At 55.3% G+C, this 17,382-nt stretch overlaps 2 protein-coding genes across 4 annotated transcripts in view; one reads left to right on the top strand and one right to left on the bottom strand.

Annotated features, from left to right (window-relative positions):
* NDEL1 (nudE nuclear distribution E homolog (A. nidulans)-like 1) overlaps positions 1 to 17,102 on the bottom strand; it is an 86,574-nt gene extending 69,472 nt beyond the window's left edge. Inside the window, exons 1-3 of one of the 2 annotated variants that reach the window (XM_005657047.3) lie at positions 16,915 to 17,102; positions 13,696 to 13,824; positions 1,118 to 1,250 (exon numbers count right to left, since the gene is read on the bottom strand). The gene's annotated coding sequence lies outside the window, so the exon portion shown is untranslated. The remainder of the gene's footprint in view (positions 1 to 1,117; positions 1,251 to 13,695; positions 13,825 to 16,914) is intronic. The other variant, XM_021066087.1, reaches the window with a different exon arrangement.
* Positions 4,310 to 11,938, top strand: RNF222 (ring finger protein 222). 2 transcript variants are annotated; one of them, XM_013990066.2, is made up of 3 exons: positions 4,310 to 5,197; positions 8,471 to 8,644; positions 9,530 to 11,938. In XM_013990066.2, the coding sequence occupies exon 3, from the start codon at positions 9,554 to 9,556 to the stop codon at positions 10,187 to 10,189; it is 636 nt and encodes a 211-aa protein (XP_013845520.2). In that variant the 5' UTR covers positions 4,310 to 5,197; positions 8,471 to 8,644; positions 9,530 to 9,553; the 3' UTR covers positions 10,190 to 11,938. The 2 variants fall into 2 exon arrangements, with proteins under 2 accessions (XP_013845520.2, XP_005657110.2); XM_005657053.3 differs by lacking the exon at positions 4,310 to 5,197 and having other exon boundaries at positions 8,113 to 8,644.

Raw genomic sequence — 17,382 nt, 5'->3', positions numbered from 1 at the left:
TATACAGTGTATGTTCCTTTTTGCTTTTGACTCCTGACTCTGTCTCTGACCCTGGCCTTACCTGCCTCAAGAGGACTCTCGGCTGTCAGGGAGGCTGTCAGTACGGGGATGAAGAGTGAAGACGCAGAAAAGTCCCCCATCGAAGGCTCATTTCAAGCACTCTTCCTCCTGCAGCTGCCATCACCGCCGAGGGGTGGAGAGAGGTTTCCCTTCCACATTCCACCCGGGGAAGAAAGCCCTGGGCTTCCCACTTCTTCAGCTTCCCTCCCCCACCCGTCCCACGGCAGCTCTGCACCTGCAGTGGGGTATTTTATGAGGATGGTGGAGGGACTGGAAGCGGGAGCGCACGCGGAGGACCGGGCGAGTGGCAGGGACGCAGCCCACGCCCCTCCGCGGGGTTGGGGCATTACTCAGACTTCCTGCAGGCCCGGTGCCCCACCCCTGCCACCCTTGGCCTCCTCCCGCAGCCGGCACCCTCGGGTCCGCGGCCGTCCTCGCCAGTTCCACCCTCAAGCCCAAGCTATCGCCCCTTTTCTCAGAGTCCCTTTGGTGGAGCCCACTCAGTGGCCTTCCCGTCCAATGGGCTTTCAAGCACGGAAACCCAGTCTTAGCCTTGAAAAGGCCTGAAGCGGCCTCTTTCCCCTCCGGATCCCAAGCCTCTGTGGCTCCCCAGGTCGTCATCCCTCACCACACGTCTCAAATCTGCGAGTGCTAAGGTCCCCGCAAGCCACGGCGTCCCGTGGTACCCAAGAGAACCCATTTTTTTCACTCAACAGTATGTCATCATTTTGCTGTTTATTAAAAAATATAATTAGAACATTAGGCTTGTGGTTTCACAGTATGGATGCTCAGAATGAAGTGCGAGTAAATATTTATGTGTAAAATGTGGCTCCGTTTCCTTTTCTCTTTTTTTCCTGTTTAGGAAAAACATCCAGTACACAGTGGCACATGCGGTACTTTGATGCGGCAAAAATTATCGGGACAGAAAGCCACTAGATTAAGTAGTCCCCTGGGGATTCCTCCTTGAAAAGCCCCAGATTCCTCCACGAGTCCCTTCCTCTTCCCTTCCCATTCCCACCCCGCCCTCCCGCCCCCCGCCGCCCTTTCCCAGACTCACCTCCTGGAGAACCTGCCCAAGACCGTGCTTGTGCAAAAACAACATCCGTGTACAGTGGCTACGGCTCTAACCCGGGGGCCGGGTTCATCCTTCTGCCTCCAGCCAGACCCGAGATTCTCAGTCCATTATGACTCTGAAGAGGGAATTTTGGTGCACATTCCGAAGGTGTTTAGAATAAAGTGGAATGACCACATCGCCCAGACTTCACACACACACACACACACACACACACACACACACACACACACACAGGAGCTAGGCTTGAGAAGGTAGATGTGCTGATTTAACAGACACTGATCTCCTGAGCCCTGTTGATAGATACCAGGCCAGAGATGACTTAGGATCCCCTCCTTCAAGGTCTTAAAAGACAGAGATGCCAGTGGGGAGGTGATGAGGTTGAAAGGCATTCTAGCCAGAAGAAAAAAGAGGGGGGCATAAAAAAAAAAAAAATCACAGAGCCCTGGGAGTTCCCTTGTGGCTCAGTGGGTTAAGGATCCAGCATCGTCACAGCTGCTGGCTTACACCACGACCACAGCGACACCAGATCCGAGTCAGATCTGTGACTCACGCTGCAGCTTGAGATATCACCTTGCATTTCCTTGATGACTAATGACATGGAGCATCTTTTCATCATGTGTCTGTTGGCCACCGGCAATCTCTTTTTTTTTTTAAGCTTCACCTGTGGCTTATGGAAGCTCCTAGGCTAGGGGTTGAGTCGGAGCTGCAGCTGCCAGCCTACGTCACAGCCACAGCAACACCAGAGCCAAGCCACACCTGCAACCTACACCGCAGCTTGCAGCAACGCCAGATCCTTAACCCAATGAGCAAGGACAGGGATTGAACCTGCATCCTCATGGACACTGTGTCCAGTTCTTAACCCGCTGAGCCACCACAGAACTCCTTCTGCCCATTTTTTTTTAAATCAGGTTGTTTGTTTTTTGAAGTTGAAGTGTAGGGGCTGTTTATATGTGTTGGATATTAATCCTTTATTGGTCATATTATTTGCAAATATTTTCTCCCGTTCAGTAGGTTCAGGCACACCATGCATCCATTCTTTTAATCATCACAGTCCTATAGAGGAGGTAATGTCACCTCCATTTTTCAGATGAAGTAACAGAGGAACGAAGGGATGTGGGTTCGATCCCTGGCCTCGCTCAGTGGGTTAAGGATCCGGCGTTGCCGTGAGCTGTGATGTAGGTCGCAGACGCGGCTCGGATCCCGCGTCTGCCTTACCCAAAGGTACACGCACTTTCTCTTTATATCAACGCACTAAGCGCCCTTGTGAGTGCTCTTGCATTGATCTCAATTTCCCTAAACTCCTTGCTGTCAAATCCTATAGGGTGGGTCCTTCTGGCTAATATACTTGTGCTCTCAAGCTTTCCTGACCACCAGTTCCCCGCTGCCTGTCAGAACTTAACAGTCCAGGAGTTCCCTGGTGGCTCATCAGGTTAAGGATCCAGTGTTGGCACTGCTGTGGCTCAGGTTACTGCTGTGGCATGGGTTTAATCCCTGGCCCGGGAACTTCTGCAGGCTGTGGACGTGGCTAGAAAAACCCTACGTCCAAAAACACAGCTCTATGTCATACCATGTTAGGACCTTGCTAGATGGCTAGAGACGACCCGATAAATAAAGGCACGGTTTCCCAGCTGATATGCTGACTCTCAAGTAAGTTGTGTGTACGTACATATGCATATACATACGGATATATGATTCTTTTGTGTGTGTGTGTGTGTGTGTCTTTTTAGGGCTGCACCCATGGCATATGGAGGTTCCCAGGCTAGGTGTCTAATCAGAGCTGTAGCCCCCAGACTACGCCAGAGCCACAGCAATGCCAGATCCAAGCCACATCTGTGACCTACACCACAGCTCACGGCAACACCGGATCCTTAACCCACTAAGCAAGGCCAGGGATCGAACCCGCAACCTCATCGTACCTAGCCGGATTAATTTCCACCACGCCACGATGGGAACTCCTAAAGTGGAATTCTTATTTGGGAATGCAAAACCGTGATAGACTCTGATAACACATACTTACATATTCAGCATAACCTTCAAAGTCCAGCTTCATGGCAGGACCAATGGAAAAGACTTGGGGGCCACGAGAACTTCAAATGTTACCCCATCATCACATCACAATAGACAGAGTGTAAGGACAGCCTGGCCCGGCTCAGTTCCCTCCACAGGGGACATACAGAGCACTGACACTGAGTGGGTGGGACTCCTTTTCAGGGACCCCTCCCAGGAAGCCCTGGTAGAGTCAGAAGCCACACTGCTGAAGGGGTCCCTGGAGGTGTGACAAAAGGAGAGAAATTTGGACAGCCCGCTGGGACTAGAGGTGCAAAGTGAAACAGGATGGCCAGTAAATTTTGAGTTTTAGGTAAACAATGGCTAATTTATTAGTATAATAGATCCCAAGTATTAATTTTTTTTAATTTATCAAGGTAACACTGGTTTGTAATCTAAGTTTCATGTGTCCAACATCCTATTTCTACTTCTGTACACACTGCAGCCTGGTTATCACCAAAACTCTAGCTTCCAGGGAGTTCCTGTTGTAGTTCGGCGGAAACGAATCTGACTAGCATCCATGAGGACGAAGGTTCAATCCCTGGCCTTACTCAGTGGGTTAAGCATCCATCGTTGCCATGAGCTGTGATGTAGCTGACAGATGCGGCTCGGATCTGGTGCTGCTGTGGCTGTGGTGCAGGCCGGCAGCTATAGCTCCGATTCAACCCCTAGCCTGGGAACTCCTATGTGCTGTGGGTGCAGCCCTAAAAAGACCAAAAAAAAAAAAAAAAAAAAGTCTAGCTTCTGTCACCATACCATTGATCCCACTTACCCATGAGTGGGTCCCAAAGATTGCACTGAGCACACTTGCATTCAAACAAACAAACAAACAAAAAAGCTTGTTGTTTACCTGAAATACAAATCTACCTGGCATCTGCATTTCTGCTAATAGACCGGGGACTGCCTCAGTCAGCTCCTGGGGAAAGAACATGAGGCCTTCACGACACCTGGCACTGTGTGGGCAAGAAGGTGGGGAGCACTGCCCTGACCACCCCCCAGCCCCCTGGGTGAGGGAGGGGCCATCTTCGGGGGCCCCCTCAGTTTAGCTCCTACACTATCTTTTTTTTTTTTTTTTCCTTTTTTTTTGGCCATGCCTGCAACAGGCAGAAGTTCCCGGGGCCAGGGAGCGAACCCACGCCACAGCAGTCACCAGAGCCAGACCCGCTGAGCCACCAGGGAGCTCTGCTCCTGTCTTATTCTTTTCTGATCACGAAAGAAACACACATTCACGTAGCATAGGAACGTCTAAGTCAGAAAGTTCCTCCAGAGATAACAGCTATCAGGTTGGATGTGAATTCTTCCAGATCTTTCCACCATAAATATGATCATATACTAGCATTTCCATAAGGAGGTTCATAAGATGGTTCTGGGACGTCCTTCTATTGCACGTGACATCAGGGACTTCCATGCAGACGCCTATTTCAACTTCATTGGTTTCCCCTGCCTCCCTTAACCCAGAGGTGTTTGGTCTTTGGGAGCCCGCAGCCCCTTGGGGGGCGGGATGAAGGACAAGAGTACGAAAGCACGTCGCCCAAACACCTGAGCCTTCCTGACTCGGTCTTACCCCTTCAGCCTGTGCGCGGCGGCCGGGGGAGGTTAAGGATCACTGAACCGGGTCCAGGAGGCTGGAAGGCCTGTGAACATGGCTTTCTCGTCATGGGGTGACCCACGGCTGGGGAGCCTCAGTCAGAGGGGTCCTGGGTCACTGCCCCCATTGTGAGACCCATCCGTGGGCTCCTCCCCAGGCCAGGGGCCCCTCCTCTCCAGCATCCTCACCGCCATCAGCTGACTCCAGCAGGGGCCAAACCCCTGGGCAACGCCAAGAGCCTCCCAGCCTCAAACGGGTTGGGTGACATTCACTTCCTGGCGCTGTCCTCCGGGCCTGCTCCGTCATTAGGAAATCAGTGACAGCCGCGGGACGACGAGCCACCCGCCCAGCACCTCTGGTGGCTCAGACCTGCTCCACGGAGGCCCCGGGCGGACAGGCGGATGCTGCTGGCCCTGGTCCCAGCCAAGGTGAGTCTGGGGGCTGGGCTGGGGGTGGGGAAGGAGCTTGGCAGGGTCCTGCCCTGACGGGCATGATGCTGGGTGTGGGAGTCTGTGTGTGGTGTCTCCAGTGCGGGAACGGTCAGGCTGAAGCTGTAAAGTCTTGCCTTGGGGACCCAGGAGGGAAACAGGTACCTAGGAGTGTCCCAAGGCTCACTGTCACAAAGTGGAGGGGTCAGGGGTTGCCTGGGCGGGTGACACCCCCCACCAGTTCTCACAGTGGGCTCTACTGTGGGTGAAGCCAGGCACTGGGGTTCAGGGGGTCGGCTCCCCCAGGCCAGCCCTGATCCAACCCCTGCCTCCGGGGGGCTGGAGTGGCAGCCCTGTTTAGTCACCCCAACTAGAGATGTTTGGGAAGTCACTTTTATATCCGTGCTTCCTCATCTATTCCTTTAAAAAAAAACAACCCTTTACAGAGGTACAATTGATGCGTGAAAAGCTGGACCTATTTAGCCTCTACAACTGGATTCTAGAGCTCCTGTGAGGTGCTGTCACCCCCGGCTGTTTGTTAAACCAGTGTCTCTGTAGAGGTGTGAGGGCGGGGACCTCCTATTTTGCTAGACTCTTCATTCACTCTTTCCATCAAGGGCTGGAAGGCCAGCCACGGATGCAAATCCGAACCCTGGCTAGAGGCGGTGGCTCACAGCATAGCTGCACAGCCAGGCTGACTTGGCCTCGAATCCTGGGTCTGCCTGTACCAGCAGCGTGACTCTGAACAAGCTACTTAAGCCTCGGTTCCCTCACCTGTAACACAGAGATAATATCTACCTCCCAGAGTGGTCATGAATAAATGAGGAAGGGACGCAAAATGCCAAGCGCATAATTAGTGCTCAATAAATAGTCGCTGTTATAATTATTTATTATTAGCTCCACACTGGTCCCATCTCATCTAGGACGTCTTTCCAGCCCGCCTCTCCCATTTCCTGAAGCACCAACCGGGGTGCCTTTGGCATAGACTGTCTTGCACTGCTATTTAGCTGGTTTGTGCCCAAACCAGAGCGTGTTCCTTTGTTTTTTGGCCACACCTGCAACATGGGAAAGTTCCTGGGCCACGCATCAAACCCGAGCCAAGCTACTGCAGTGACAATGTGGGATCCCACTGCACCACCAGGGAACTCCCAGAGCCTGCCCCTTGCATTTCTTCTGCTGCCCTCTCTCCTGCTCCAGGACTCAAGACAGAGTCAGGCCCCTAAGAGGAACTTGAGGATGGAGAATGCAAAGGAATGAGGGGAGAGGGAGAGACACGCGGAGGGAAGTTGAGAAAGAGGTGGAAGGCGGGGACGGAGGGTGGGTGGCACTGTCTGGACATGAGGGGCACACCTTCCCCAAAGCACAGGAGGAGGGGACTGCACGGAGGGGCCACCAGTGGGACCTGGGATGTCTTTTGCATTCCTGCGTCCTTGTAATTTTTCCACAAACTCGGATGAGAGGTCGTGGTGCTCCTCCCAGCTCCCCTGCTCGTGCCAAGGAGCTAATATCGACTCACCGGTCTATCGAGGGATTCTCGTGTTTTCCAGACCAGCTAGGAAATCAAGCAGTCTCTCTCTGCCGTCTCCCTGTCCCTCCCCTTCCCAGGTGACCTCAGACAAGTCACTTCCTCATCTCTGGACCTGGGTCTGCCTCCTTATAAAACGAGACTTTACTGAGTGACCTCAAGTCCATTTTGCCTCAAGTATTCTCTCATCTGCTTGACTTCTGCCTGTCCTGATACCTACTTCTCAGTTACCCAAACAACCTCAGCTATTAATCATCATGCCTTCTTTAAAAAAAAAAAAAATCTTTTTCACCAAGAAATTTTTTAAATGTCCACTAGGCTCTGACGCTTCATGAAGGAGTCTGATTACCACTGATCCCCAATGCACAGCTCAGTATTTAGTATGCAACAGGCGCTCAATGAGTATGTGTTGAATAACTGGATAAATGGAAGGATGGATGGAAGGAAGGAAGGAATTGCCGGCACGCGCCTGTGGGGAGTTGTGACCTTCGGGGACACTGTTAGCAGTTGGTTGGCTCAAGAAATTCAAGGTCATCCCAAGAATGACCCCAGTTTGGTTTAGACACTGGCAAGTGTGTAATGAAACGACAAATGACTGAGAAAGACTGGAACTGCCGTCTTAATTATTCATTATGCATCACTTACCTGATCTATTGTCCTCTTGCTCAGTTATTCTAATTCGAGGGGTGCTGCCCTCTGCCAGGGGGGTGATATTTTGGGTCATCTCCATCACAGGGAACATCAGGGGAGGACAGGGAGGGCAGGGAAGGCAGATGCCAGGAGGGGAAAGGACTCAGCCGGCCTTAACGAGGCCCCCACAGTTCACCGAGCACTTCTCTGGGCCAGGCGCGTCCCGCACGTCGGCTCGCTTAATACTCTGGACAACTCCGAGAGGAAAGGAGGTCTATTGCTGTCGAGCCCACCTTAGAGACGGGAAACAGGCTCAGATGGGGGATTCAGACAGTCACGACACGTCAAGGACTTGAAGCCCCTCCCCCAACCCGGAGGCCACACTCACCACCTCAAAAAACCCCTGCCCTCCTCTACACATCTTTGCTCTTTCTTGGTTATGGGACATTTTCCTTTTGTTTTTTTTTTAATCCCTTTTTCGGCCACGGTGTGTAGCAGCTTGATGAACCCACACCGAGAGGCGAAAGCGCCAAGCGCTAACCCTGGAGCACCAGCAGCCCCCCCCACCCCCCACCCCCCGGAATATGGGACATTTCATCCGGGCAAAATGGACTTGGAACCAAGCCAGGAAGGGGGCGTGATTCCAAAAGATTTGTGATTGAACCAACTCTAGTTTGTCCTTCCAATTAACTAAACTTGTTCCCACCAGGTCACCTCTGGGGTCTGGGGCTGCCGCAGAGGTGCAGGTGTCGGGGGTTCAGGGGTCCTCTGTCTACTCCCTGAGGGAAGAATGGATCAATGACAGGCGACCACGGCTCCTCTAGAGAGGCTGCGCTGGGCGAGCTCAGACTCCGCAGCACAGGCTAGGGACGCCAGGCTCAGCGACGGCACTCGGAGCATCGTGTACCCAAACAGGGGTTCCCCTCTGATCACCACCTTGGGAAACTGCGTTTGACCCAACAGCCACCACTGCTGGGCACACGCACCCGCAGGCCTCTCCTGAGCTCTCAGATGGTGTGAAACCTACCCGCTACTCTGCAGAAACTCCCCAGCTTTGACCCCGAGTGCCTGTGCCTGGCACTCACTTGCTTTCTCTTTGGCTATTTCAAAAATTTCAGACACATCCTCCAGGGATGACAATCTGCCTTCGCAGAGGTTAATCAGAAGTCCTCTCGCTGTCTCGGGCGGGCCTCTGAGAAGAATCTGAGGAATGACCGAGCCGTGGTGGGCGGCGGAATGAGCTCATGGCTCCCTGACTTGACGACAAGGCGGGCCGGCGGGCACCTGGACGCGTAAGTTCTGAGTGTTTGGTTTTCGTTTTTTCGACCACACCCGCAGAAGTTCCGGGGCCAGGGGTCGAACCCAAGCCACGCAGTGACAACGCCAGATCCTTAACTGCTGTGGAGCTCCATGAGTTTTATTTTCAAAACCGTCACTGCTGAAGTTTCCATCGTGGTGCAGCGGAAATGAATCCGACTAGGAACCATGAGGTTGTGGGTTCCATCCCTGGCCTCACTCAGTGGGTTAAGGATCCGGTGTTGCCATGAACTGTGGTGTGGGTCGCAGATGTGGCTCGGATCTGGCGTGGCTGTGGCTGTGGTGTAGGCCGGCAGCTGTAGCTCTCATTAGACCTCTAGCCTGGGAACCTCCATATGCCCTGGGTGCAGCCTTAAAAAAAAAACTGTCACTGCTTCACAGCCCCACTTAGCGCAGAGGAATAGTGATCCCGGGGCTGGGTACAACCCAGGGGTCAGCCGACCCCTGAGCGGGAGACAGAGCAGCACAAAAGCTTTTCTGGAACACAGCTCCTCTGGGCACAGCCCCACAGTGGACTGAGGCCGGGGGAGCATCTGGCCCTGGGCAATGGGTCCTCCTGCCTCCGCTTCGGGCACCCACCCAGGAAGAGGTGAGGTGGGGATGTGCTTGAGGTGACAGATCAGGCAGGCCACGCCTTCCTCCTGCTCCACACGCCTCCTTCCGGAGTCCCCTAACCCCCTTCCAGAGGCGCCCCCGCCCTCCTCCTAAGGGTCCCGGTCCCTTCCGCGGGCACCGAAGAGCCGCGGAGGGAGACAGGAGGAAAAGGCGGCGGGGGAAGCAGAGGCGCAGAGGGAGTCCGGGCGGGGTCGGGAGCGGGCAGAGGAGGAAGCGGCGCTGATGCCCGGCCCTTCCCACCTCAGCTGCGGCCCCGGGCTCCGAGCGCCATGTCCGAGGGGGAGAGCAAGGACAGCTCGGGCAGCGAGTGCCCCGTGTGCTACGAGAGGCTTCGCGACCTGGAGGGCGCCGGGCGCACGCTGAGCTGCGGCCACGTGTTCTGCCATGACTGCCTGGTCAAGTACCTCCTGTCCACCTGCGTGGACGGGCAGGTCCAGAGGACCATCGTCTGCCCCGTCTGCCGCTACGTCACCTTCCTCAGCAAGAAGAGCTCCCGCTGGCCCTCCAAGCTGGACAAGAGCTCCCAGACCCTGGCCGTGCCCGTGGGCCTGCCCCCTGGGCCGCCACCGGCCACCCTGGGCCACGCCACCCCCCCAGCCACCTCCCCGCCTGCCTGGGGGCCGTCCCCGAGCCAGAGCGGCCAGCTGCCCGTGGACCTGCCGCCCGGGCTGCCCCGGGAGCCGCAGATCTTCGTCATCAGCCGCCACGGGATGCCCCTGGGGGAGCAGGACAGCGTCCTGCCGCGGCGCAGCCTGGCCGAGGTCTCGGAGGCCTCCCCGGCGCCCAGCTCCACCCGGTCCTTCTGCTGCCGCTCCCGGGCCCTGCTGCTCATCACCCTCATCGCTGTGGTGGCCGTGGTGGCCGCCATCCTGCCCTGGGTGCTGCTGGTGAGGAAGCAGGTGTGAGAGAGGGCACCTGCAGGGGCTGCCGAGCCCGTTCAGAGGCCGCGCTCACGCGGCCGGGCTGGCCATGGCCGTGGCAGGCGGGAGGCCCACTGGCATCTACCCTTGGGCGGGGGGCAGCTCAGGCAGGGCAGGGAGGCAGGATATCTGAGGCCAGAGCTGGGCTGAGCCTGGGCTCTGGGCTGAAACGGAAAGTCCAGGTTCCAGGCCAGGGAGGGACGTGTGACGGGCGCCTCTGCCAAGAAGCAAGGGCGGCAGCGACCCCTCGGCAGATGCTCTCCGCGCTCTCTGTGCTGGAACCAGCCAGGTGGGCAGGTGGGCTCAGCGGCTGGGAGGAGAGGTCCTTATCTGCCAGGTGACCTCCCTGAGGCCAGGTGGGGTTCCGTGTGGGGGACAAGGAACTTCTGCTGGCACATCTTGCTGGATGGGGGCACAATGGCAGGACCCCTCCAGGTCAGAATCCACCCCCCCGGCCCCAGTCCTCTGGCTCCCTCCCAGGGACAGACAGAAAAGGTGGCATGGGACCGAGAATCTCAGCCCCCCTCCGTGATCCTCAGCGCCAGGCCAGCGGGCACCCCCCCACGCCCAATCACCAGCCTGGAAGGTCTTCCCTGAGGGGGAAGCTGACCTCAGGGGTGGCAGGCAGCCCTGGGGAAGGAACAGCAAAGGGGGGCTGAGGCCACACCAGGAGTCGGGGGTTTGCTGACAGAGGCCAGCAGAACGGCCCGCCTAACAGAGCCCAAGGGCTCCCCAAGCCTCCCAGGGGGTTTCAAGGACAGCCCAGAGGGCGGCGAGGGCAGAGGAAGCCTGGTGGCCAGGACCTGCGTCAGCCGAGAACTATGCGGGTGGTGAACCCCTGGGGGCTCCCGCCTCCCTGCCAGCCCAGGTCCTCCTCCTCCCAGGGACCAACCACTCATTAGAGGCCACACCAGCCGGGCCAGTTTCCGAGGTGGATTCCCCGGCTGAGCTGGGCGAGGAGGGTGGGGAGGAAGACAGCTGTGCCCGACAGGGACACTACTGTCACTTCACCTGGGGACCCCGCCTGTGCTGGGGATCCCTGCTGAGGACACTAGAAGAACCTCTGGTCGGGGCCTGTCTGGGCAGCAAGCCTTTCAGGAGCAGCTATTTCCTCCTTATTAAGGCCCATTAAGTCAGGGGGCCGACATCTTAATTTTAGGGTTAAAAACAGCAAATCCCTCAAGCCACTCTCTCAAAGAGGTGGGTGTTGGAAGCCCAGGTGTGCCAGCCATTGGGCCCTGCACGGGCCGAGCCTCTCTCCGCAAAGTCTTCCGTCTGACTTTGACCTCGTTCCTAAGAGCCTGCGGTGCGGGTCACTTGCGGACCATTAGCGAAGGGTACCCACACCGCAGGTGACACGGGGTCACGGGGGCAGCTGACTGAGAGCACCTGCGGGATTCTTTATGCTCTTTTTCCAACGAAAGAAGAACACAGACCCGACTGGGGGAGATACAGGTGGGCTGGGGGGAAGCATGTATTATACAAATTACGATGGAACATTTACGAAGACTCTAGTGAGTCAGGTTTAACCACAGCTAGGCTGCTTTGAACCTGTGTCATGAATTTCTGGGGCCCTGACTTTAGTCTTGTTGGATTCTGTTGTGTTTGCCAAAAGTTAATTTCAAAATACCTGTAGTGTTTCTAGATTGTTGTTCTGTGGTGACGTGTAGACCCCACTTATTTTCAAAGAATGTCAAAAGCTATTTTTTAAATAAAGGTATATATTTTCTCAAAGATTCCAGACGGATTGCAAATGCATGTGGAAAGCACTGAGCTTAGACTTTTAGGATAATTCATTTATCTTTTTGGCTGCGCCCGTGGCATGCAGAAGTTCCAAGGCAGGAATGGAGCCTGTGCCACAGCTGCAACCTGAACTACAGCAGGGGCAATGCCGGATCCTTAACCTGCTGCACCACAAGGGAACTCAAAGGATAATTCACTTTAAATGAAAAAAATCAGTCCAAAAACATAAATGCCAATGGCTCTTAAATTATTTACTTAGCCACACTTGTGAAAGAAATGCAAATGAAAATTCTGCTGGCATACCATTTTTTACCTAGAAGCTTGTCAAACCCTGAAAGTTTCTTTTCTTTCTTTTCTTCCTTTTTTTTTTTACATGGCTGCACCCTGGGCCAGGGGTCGAATCGGAGCTACAGTGACTAGCCTATGCCACAGCCACGGTCAACACTGGATCCTTAACCCACTGAGCGAGGCCAGGGACTGAACCTGCATCCTCACGGACACTGTGTCAGGTTCGTGACCTGCTGAGCCACAACGGGAACTCTCCAAACCTGAAAGGGTTCAAAGCCCACTCTGCTGCCAAGGCTCAGAGCAGCAGGGGAGGCTGGTAGGCGTGTATACTGACAAAGATCCTAGGAAGGGAAATTTGACATTATTCACCAAAATGTCCACTTCGACCAGCAATTCCCACTCTAGAAATGTATCTGAATGTTTGGGCACTGACATATGTCACAATTGTAGCATAACTGCATCACCGTCCCTTAAAGGCCTGGGCAAATCCCACCTGCCAATCAGGTGGGGGCTGGTTGTATAACTTAAGACGCAGGGAATATCATGCAGCTATAAAAAGAACAGGGAAGGACCCGCAAACCAACGGCCAACGGGGAAAGGCAAGATGTGGAACACGGGGTATTGACTTGTGTGGAAAGCGGGGGAATGGGGAGTTCCCATCGTGGCGCAGCAGAAACGAATCTGACTAGTGTCCATGAGGACTCGGGTTCGATCCCTGGCCTCGCTCAGTGGGTTAAGGATCCGGCATTGCCGTGAGCTGAGCCGTGATCTGACCTGAGGACGCAGCTCAGATCCTGCACTGCTGTGGCTGGGGTGTAGGCCGGCAGCTGAAACTGGGATTCTACCCCGCGCCTGGGAACTTCCATGTGCCGCAGGTACGGCCCTAAAAAGCAAAAGGGTGGGGGGGAGATGGGATTTACGTCCCAATTGGGTTACTTGTGCTTAAAGCAACTGGGAAGAGACACCAAACCACTCGTGAACAGTGACGAGCTGGGAAGGGGTGAGACAGTGATGGAACAGCGAGGGAACGTCTCCCTCTCCCTTTGGTAATTTCTGACTTTTTTTTTTTTTTTTTTTTTTTGTCTTTTGTCTTTTGTCTGTTGTTGTTGTTGTTGCTGTTGTTGCTATTTCTTGGGCCGCTCCCGCGGCATATGGAGGTTCCCAGGCTAGGGGTTGAATCGGAGCTGTAGCCACCGGCCTACGCCAGAGCCACAGCAACGCGGGATCCGAGCCGCGTCTGCGACCTACACTGCAGCTCACGACAACGCCGGATCGTTAACCCACTGAGCAAGGGCAGGGATCGAACCCGCAACCTCATGGTTCCTAGTCGGATTCGTTAACCACTGCGCCACGACAGGAACTCCAATTTCTGACTTTTTGAACGAAGTAAACATATGTATTACTGAAAACTGAAATTGAAAAATTTCAACAGAAGCTAAAGAGATCTTCAGTGAACATACCTGTTACCGGGTGAGGATCTGGCCCCAAGAACATTCGCGAGCCGCCAGACTGCTTGTCCTGTGGTTCAAGAGGGTCAGCTGCTGGCTCTGTGGGGCTGGTTGGTCCGGTTCGAGGTGTGACATCTTAGGCTTAAGAGGCACCCCAGGAAGGAAGGTTAAAAAGGTTAATATTCTCATTGTTCTTAAGTTCCTACGGATTTCATTGAGCCCCACCATTTATTGTGCTTCTTTGGGAGACTTTTTGGTTTTGGCCACACCCAGGGCATGTGGAAGTTCCCAGGCCAGGGACTGAACCCTGCTGTCATAACGCTAGGTCCTTAATCCACTGCGCCACCGGGGAACTCCTCTTTCCTTTTCTTTCTCAAATAAAACGTTTTGCTTTGAGCAACCACCCTGGGGTTAGGGCACTAGAGGAAGATAACATTACATGGAGACAGAGGCAGAGGTCCCGGTTAAACATAAACTGTTACTCCTTCCTTCGCCCCTTGTTTAGAGGCCGGCCCCTTACACTCACACGCACACACTCACTCACACTTTGCCACCTCCCATCACGACACCGGTTAACGCTCAGATACACTGCATAGCCTGGCTTCAGGCAGGTGGAAGGATCCATCCGTGGCTGGCGGCCTGGGGCTGGGGCTGCCAGGAGCCTGGGCTCAGCAGTCCAGACTTCTCTGCGCTCAGGCCTGGGACCTCTGCCCTCACGGAAGCCTGATGACTCAGGCAGCTCTTCCGCAATCGCCACTTCTCCCTCTCAGTCCACATGTCCTTTTCGGGCACCAAATAAACAACCTCGCCCATCCTGACAACTTCCCACTTGCCTCCACGCCCCTCTAACCCAGGTAAGACCAACCAACGCCACAACTAATTCTCCGCACGAACCACGGCAGGCTCCCCCAGGCGGCTGGTGCAGGCCTCTGGGCCCCGGCTCGGGCCCTTCCCCCCGTGTCTACCTGGAGAACTTCTACCGAGCTTTCCAGAAACCGTTCAAGGGTTACCCACAAAGACCTCCCGTCCCCCCAGCAGGGTCAGGAGGGGCCGCTCCTAGGCTGTGCCCCCCGCCGCCGCAGCCCACCGTGCCTGCAGACACTGGCTCAGGCCTGTCTGTGGACACGGCCGCCTCCACGTCCTAGACCACGTGCTCCCAGGTCTTGCTGACCTGGCGGAGAGCTCACCAAGCGCCCCGCACAGAGGTCAGCAGAAGGGGAAAGCTGGATAAATATTTGAAAAAGGCTCGAGGGAATGAATGAGTGACTGAAGGAACAAATGAATAAATAAACACCAGGGTTTGGTGTCTGGAAAACAGTTCTGCCCAGGGATGCAGGCAGGACATCTGGACAACACCGGCTTTGGTGGGTCTTGGGGCTTCACAAAGACTGCCTGTAAAAGGACCCTAAGGGGTCAGTTTAAAAGGCCTCGTGGAAGAGGAATGTGAGCAAGAGCGAGGGCAGCCAGGCCGGGTAGGGCCCAGACACCCAACAGCCACCAGGGAAGATAAACAGAGTCTGCAACTAGGCCTCCAGCATCTGGGTGTTGGGTCTGTAGAAATCTCACCCTGTAGAAGGCAGTCAGGCTTCCAAAGGGCAGGCTGAGGGTGTGGGAGGGAGGGAGGGAAGGTGGCCTGAGAGGGTGGTGACAGTGCAGAAAGCCGGGAGGCTGAGACACAGGGAGGAGAGGAAGATGACTGGGGAGCCGACGAAGGAACTAGCAAAGACGTGAAGAAGCAAGAGGATGGAGAGCAGACAGGAAGGCAGGAGTCCGCGCCAACTCCCCGGCTTCCCGTGTCCGAAACACACTCAGCTCAACGCCGGCGCCCCCCAGGCATCTCTCTGAATGCCTCTCAGGCCAGCCACCCAGACCTGGCTCCCAGAGCTCCAGACCACGGGTCAGGGGCCTTCCACCTCCAGCCCTCCCTCAAGCTCTCCCGCTGCTGCGTGGAGCTGATTTGAACACTCCTCCAACCTCAGTCAAGGGTGACCTCAGCCCAGGCCTTCCCTGACCCCAGGCTTCTCCTCTTCCCACAGCACAGAAGTGCCAAGTGCTGCCGGCCCAGGGAGCGCTTTTCTGGGGTCTTGGGGTCATTGATCTCCTTTTATTTCTCTTCTTAGACAATGAGTTTCCTGCAGGGACGAACTTGGACTAATTCCACTTTGTAGCTCCAGTGTGCAACTCTGAGCTGGCCCATGAAAGTGCTCCATAAACATTTGTTGAAATCAATTGCAGCACGAGAATTCTGCTTTTTTTTTTTTTTTTCTTTTTATCTTTTTAGGGCTGCACCTGCAGCACATGGAAGTTCCCAGGCTAGGGACTGAACCCCAGCTACAGCTGCCGGCCTGCTCTGCAGCCACAGCAACGCAGGATGTGAAGTGCATCTGCGACCTACACCCTACACCCTACACCAGAGCTCACGGCAACGCTGGATGCCTGTCCCACTGAACAAGGCCAGGGATCAAACCTGCATCCTCATGAATACTAGTCAGATTTATTTCCGCTGCACCACAACTGGCAACCCCTGGATTCCTGAATTACAAATAAAACCCCGGGGAACTTCTTCACAGCATGTGTAAGAACACAACTCTTTTTAAATCATGAAAACATTTGTTCTTGACTGAATCCACTCTTTGACTTGACCCAATGGGGTATTACAAATGGGACTGTACATAGAATTACGAGAAGGGGCTGGGAAGCCAGCCTGCATGGCTTGGTTAGAGGCAAGATTTATATATAACCTTGTTGTTCATGACAGGATTTATATGGGTTCCTATAACCTCGCACAAGCTCCTCTCACTTCTCTGTGGTCCAGTGTCCCATCTGTAAAATGGGACAATACCAGGACCCGAGGCTGTCTGGTGGAATAAAGGAGCGAAAATTGCAGGGAGTGGAAGAGTGTCCCCAACACTCGGAAAGCTCACTGCTCGTTGTACCACGCAACGCGTGTCTTCCCCCAGCATGACAGCCGCCTTACTCACTCAGCAGAAACCGATCCCTCAGCAGGGGCGCGGCCGGCGCTCACCCCGCAGTGCAGTCCTTTTGCAAGGGGAGCGCGCCCCCTTGCCTTGCTTCCATCAGATCCTGAACCGAATGAGAGCAGGCAGTGCAATTCGGAAAAGGGCACAGCTCTCGGCGGGAAAGGCTTCCCCACGCCGCGCTCCTTCAAAGCGCGATCTTGGACCAGCACCCTCGGTGTCCCCTGGGAGCTCGTTAAAAACGCGGACCTACTTGGGCGGGGTGGGAGGAGGACCCGGGCCCCAGTCCTTGGAAGGCCTCTTGCCGGCGGGAGCCGAACCTCGGGCGGACCCCACGGAGCAGTCGGCACACGCCGCGGCCTGGGGGCGGCAGCGGCCGTGGGGCTGGAGCTGGCTACCGGACAGACACACCAAACAGACCCACGCCCGTGGCTTGGGCGGGATTGTCCAGGTAATCGAGGTGCCCGGCCTGCCGGAATCCCAGCGCCACCTTGCTTTCAAATATAGGACCTGCTCTTTCCCGGCTAATGGGATACCAGTCGCCGGGCGCTAGGGAGTGAAGGGGCAGGGGTCCCTGGAGCCGCTCGTTCCCTCAACACCCGCAGCAAGAGTCAGAGCCTGAGCAGCCCCCGCCACTCGCCCAGGTACCACTGTTCCCAGAGAACTCACCTGTGGAACCCACAGCTCCCAAGGGAGGAACCAGGACCTGGAGAAGTGTTTT

Source organism: Sus scrofa, chromosome 12, assembly GCF_000003025.6.
Source record: "Sus scrofa isolate TJ Tabasco breed Duroc chromosome 12, Sscrofa11.1, whole genome shotgun sequence".
Taxonomy (NCBI): Eukaryota; Metazoa; Chordata; class Mammalia; order Artiodactyla; family Suidae; genus Sus; species Sus scrofa.
This window is presented reverse-complemented; position numbering and strand designations above follow the sequence as displayed.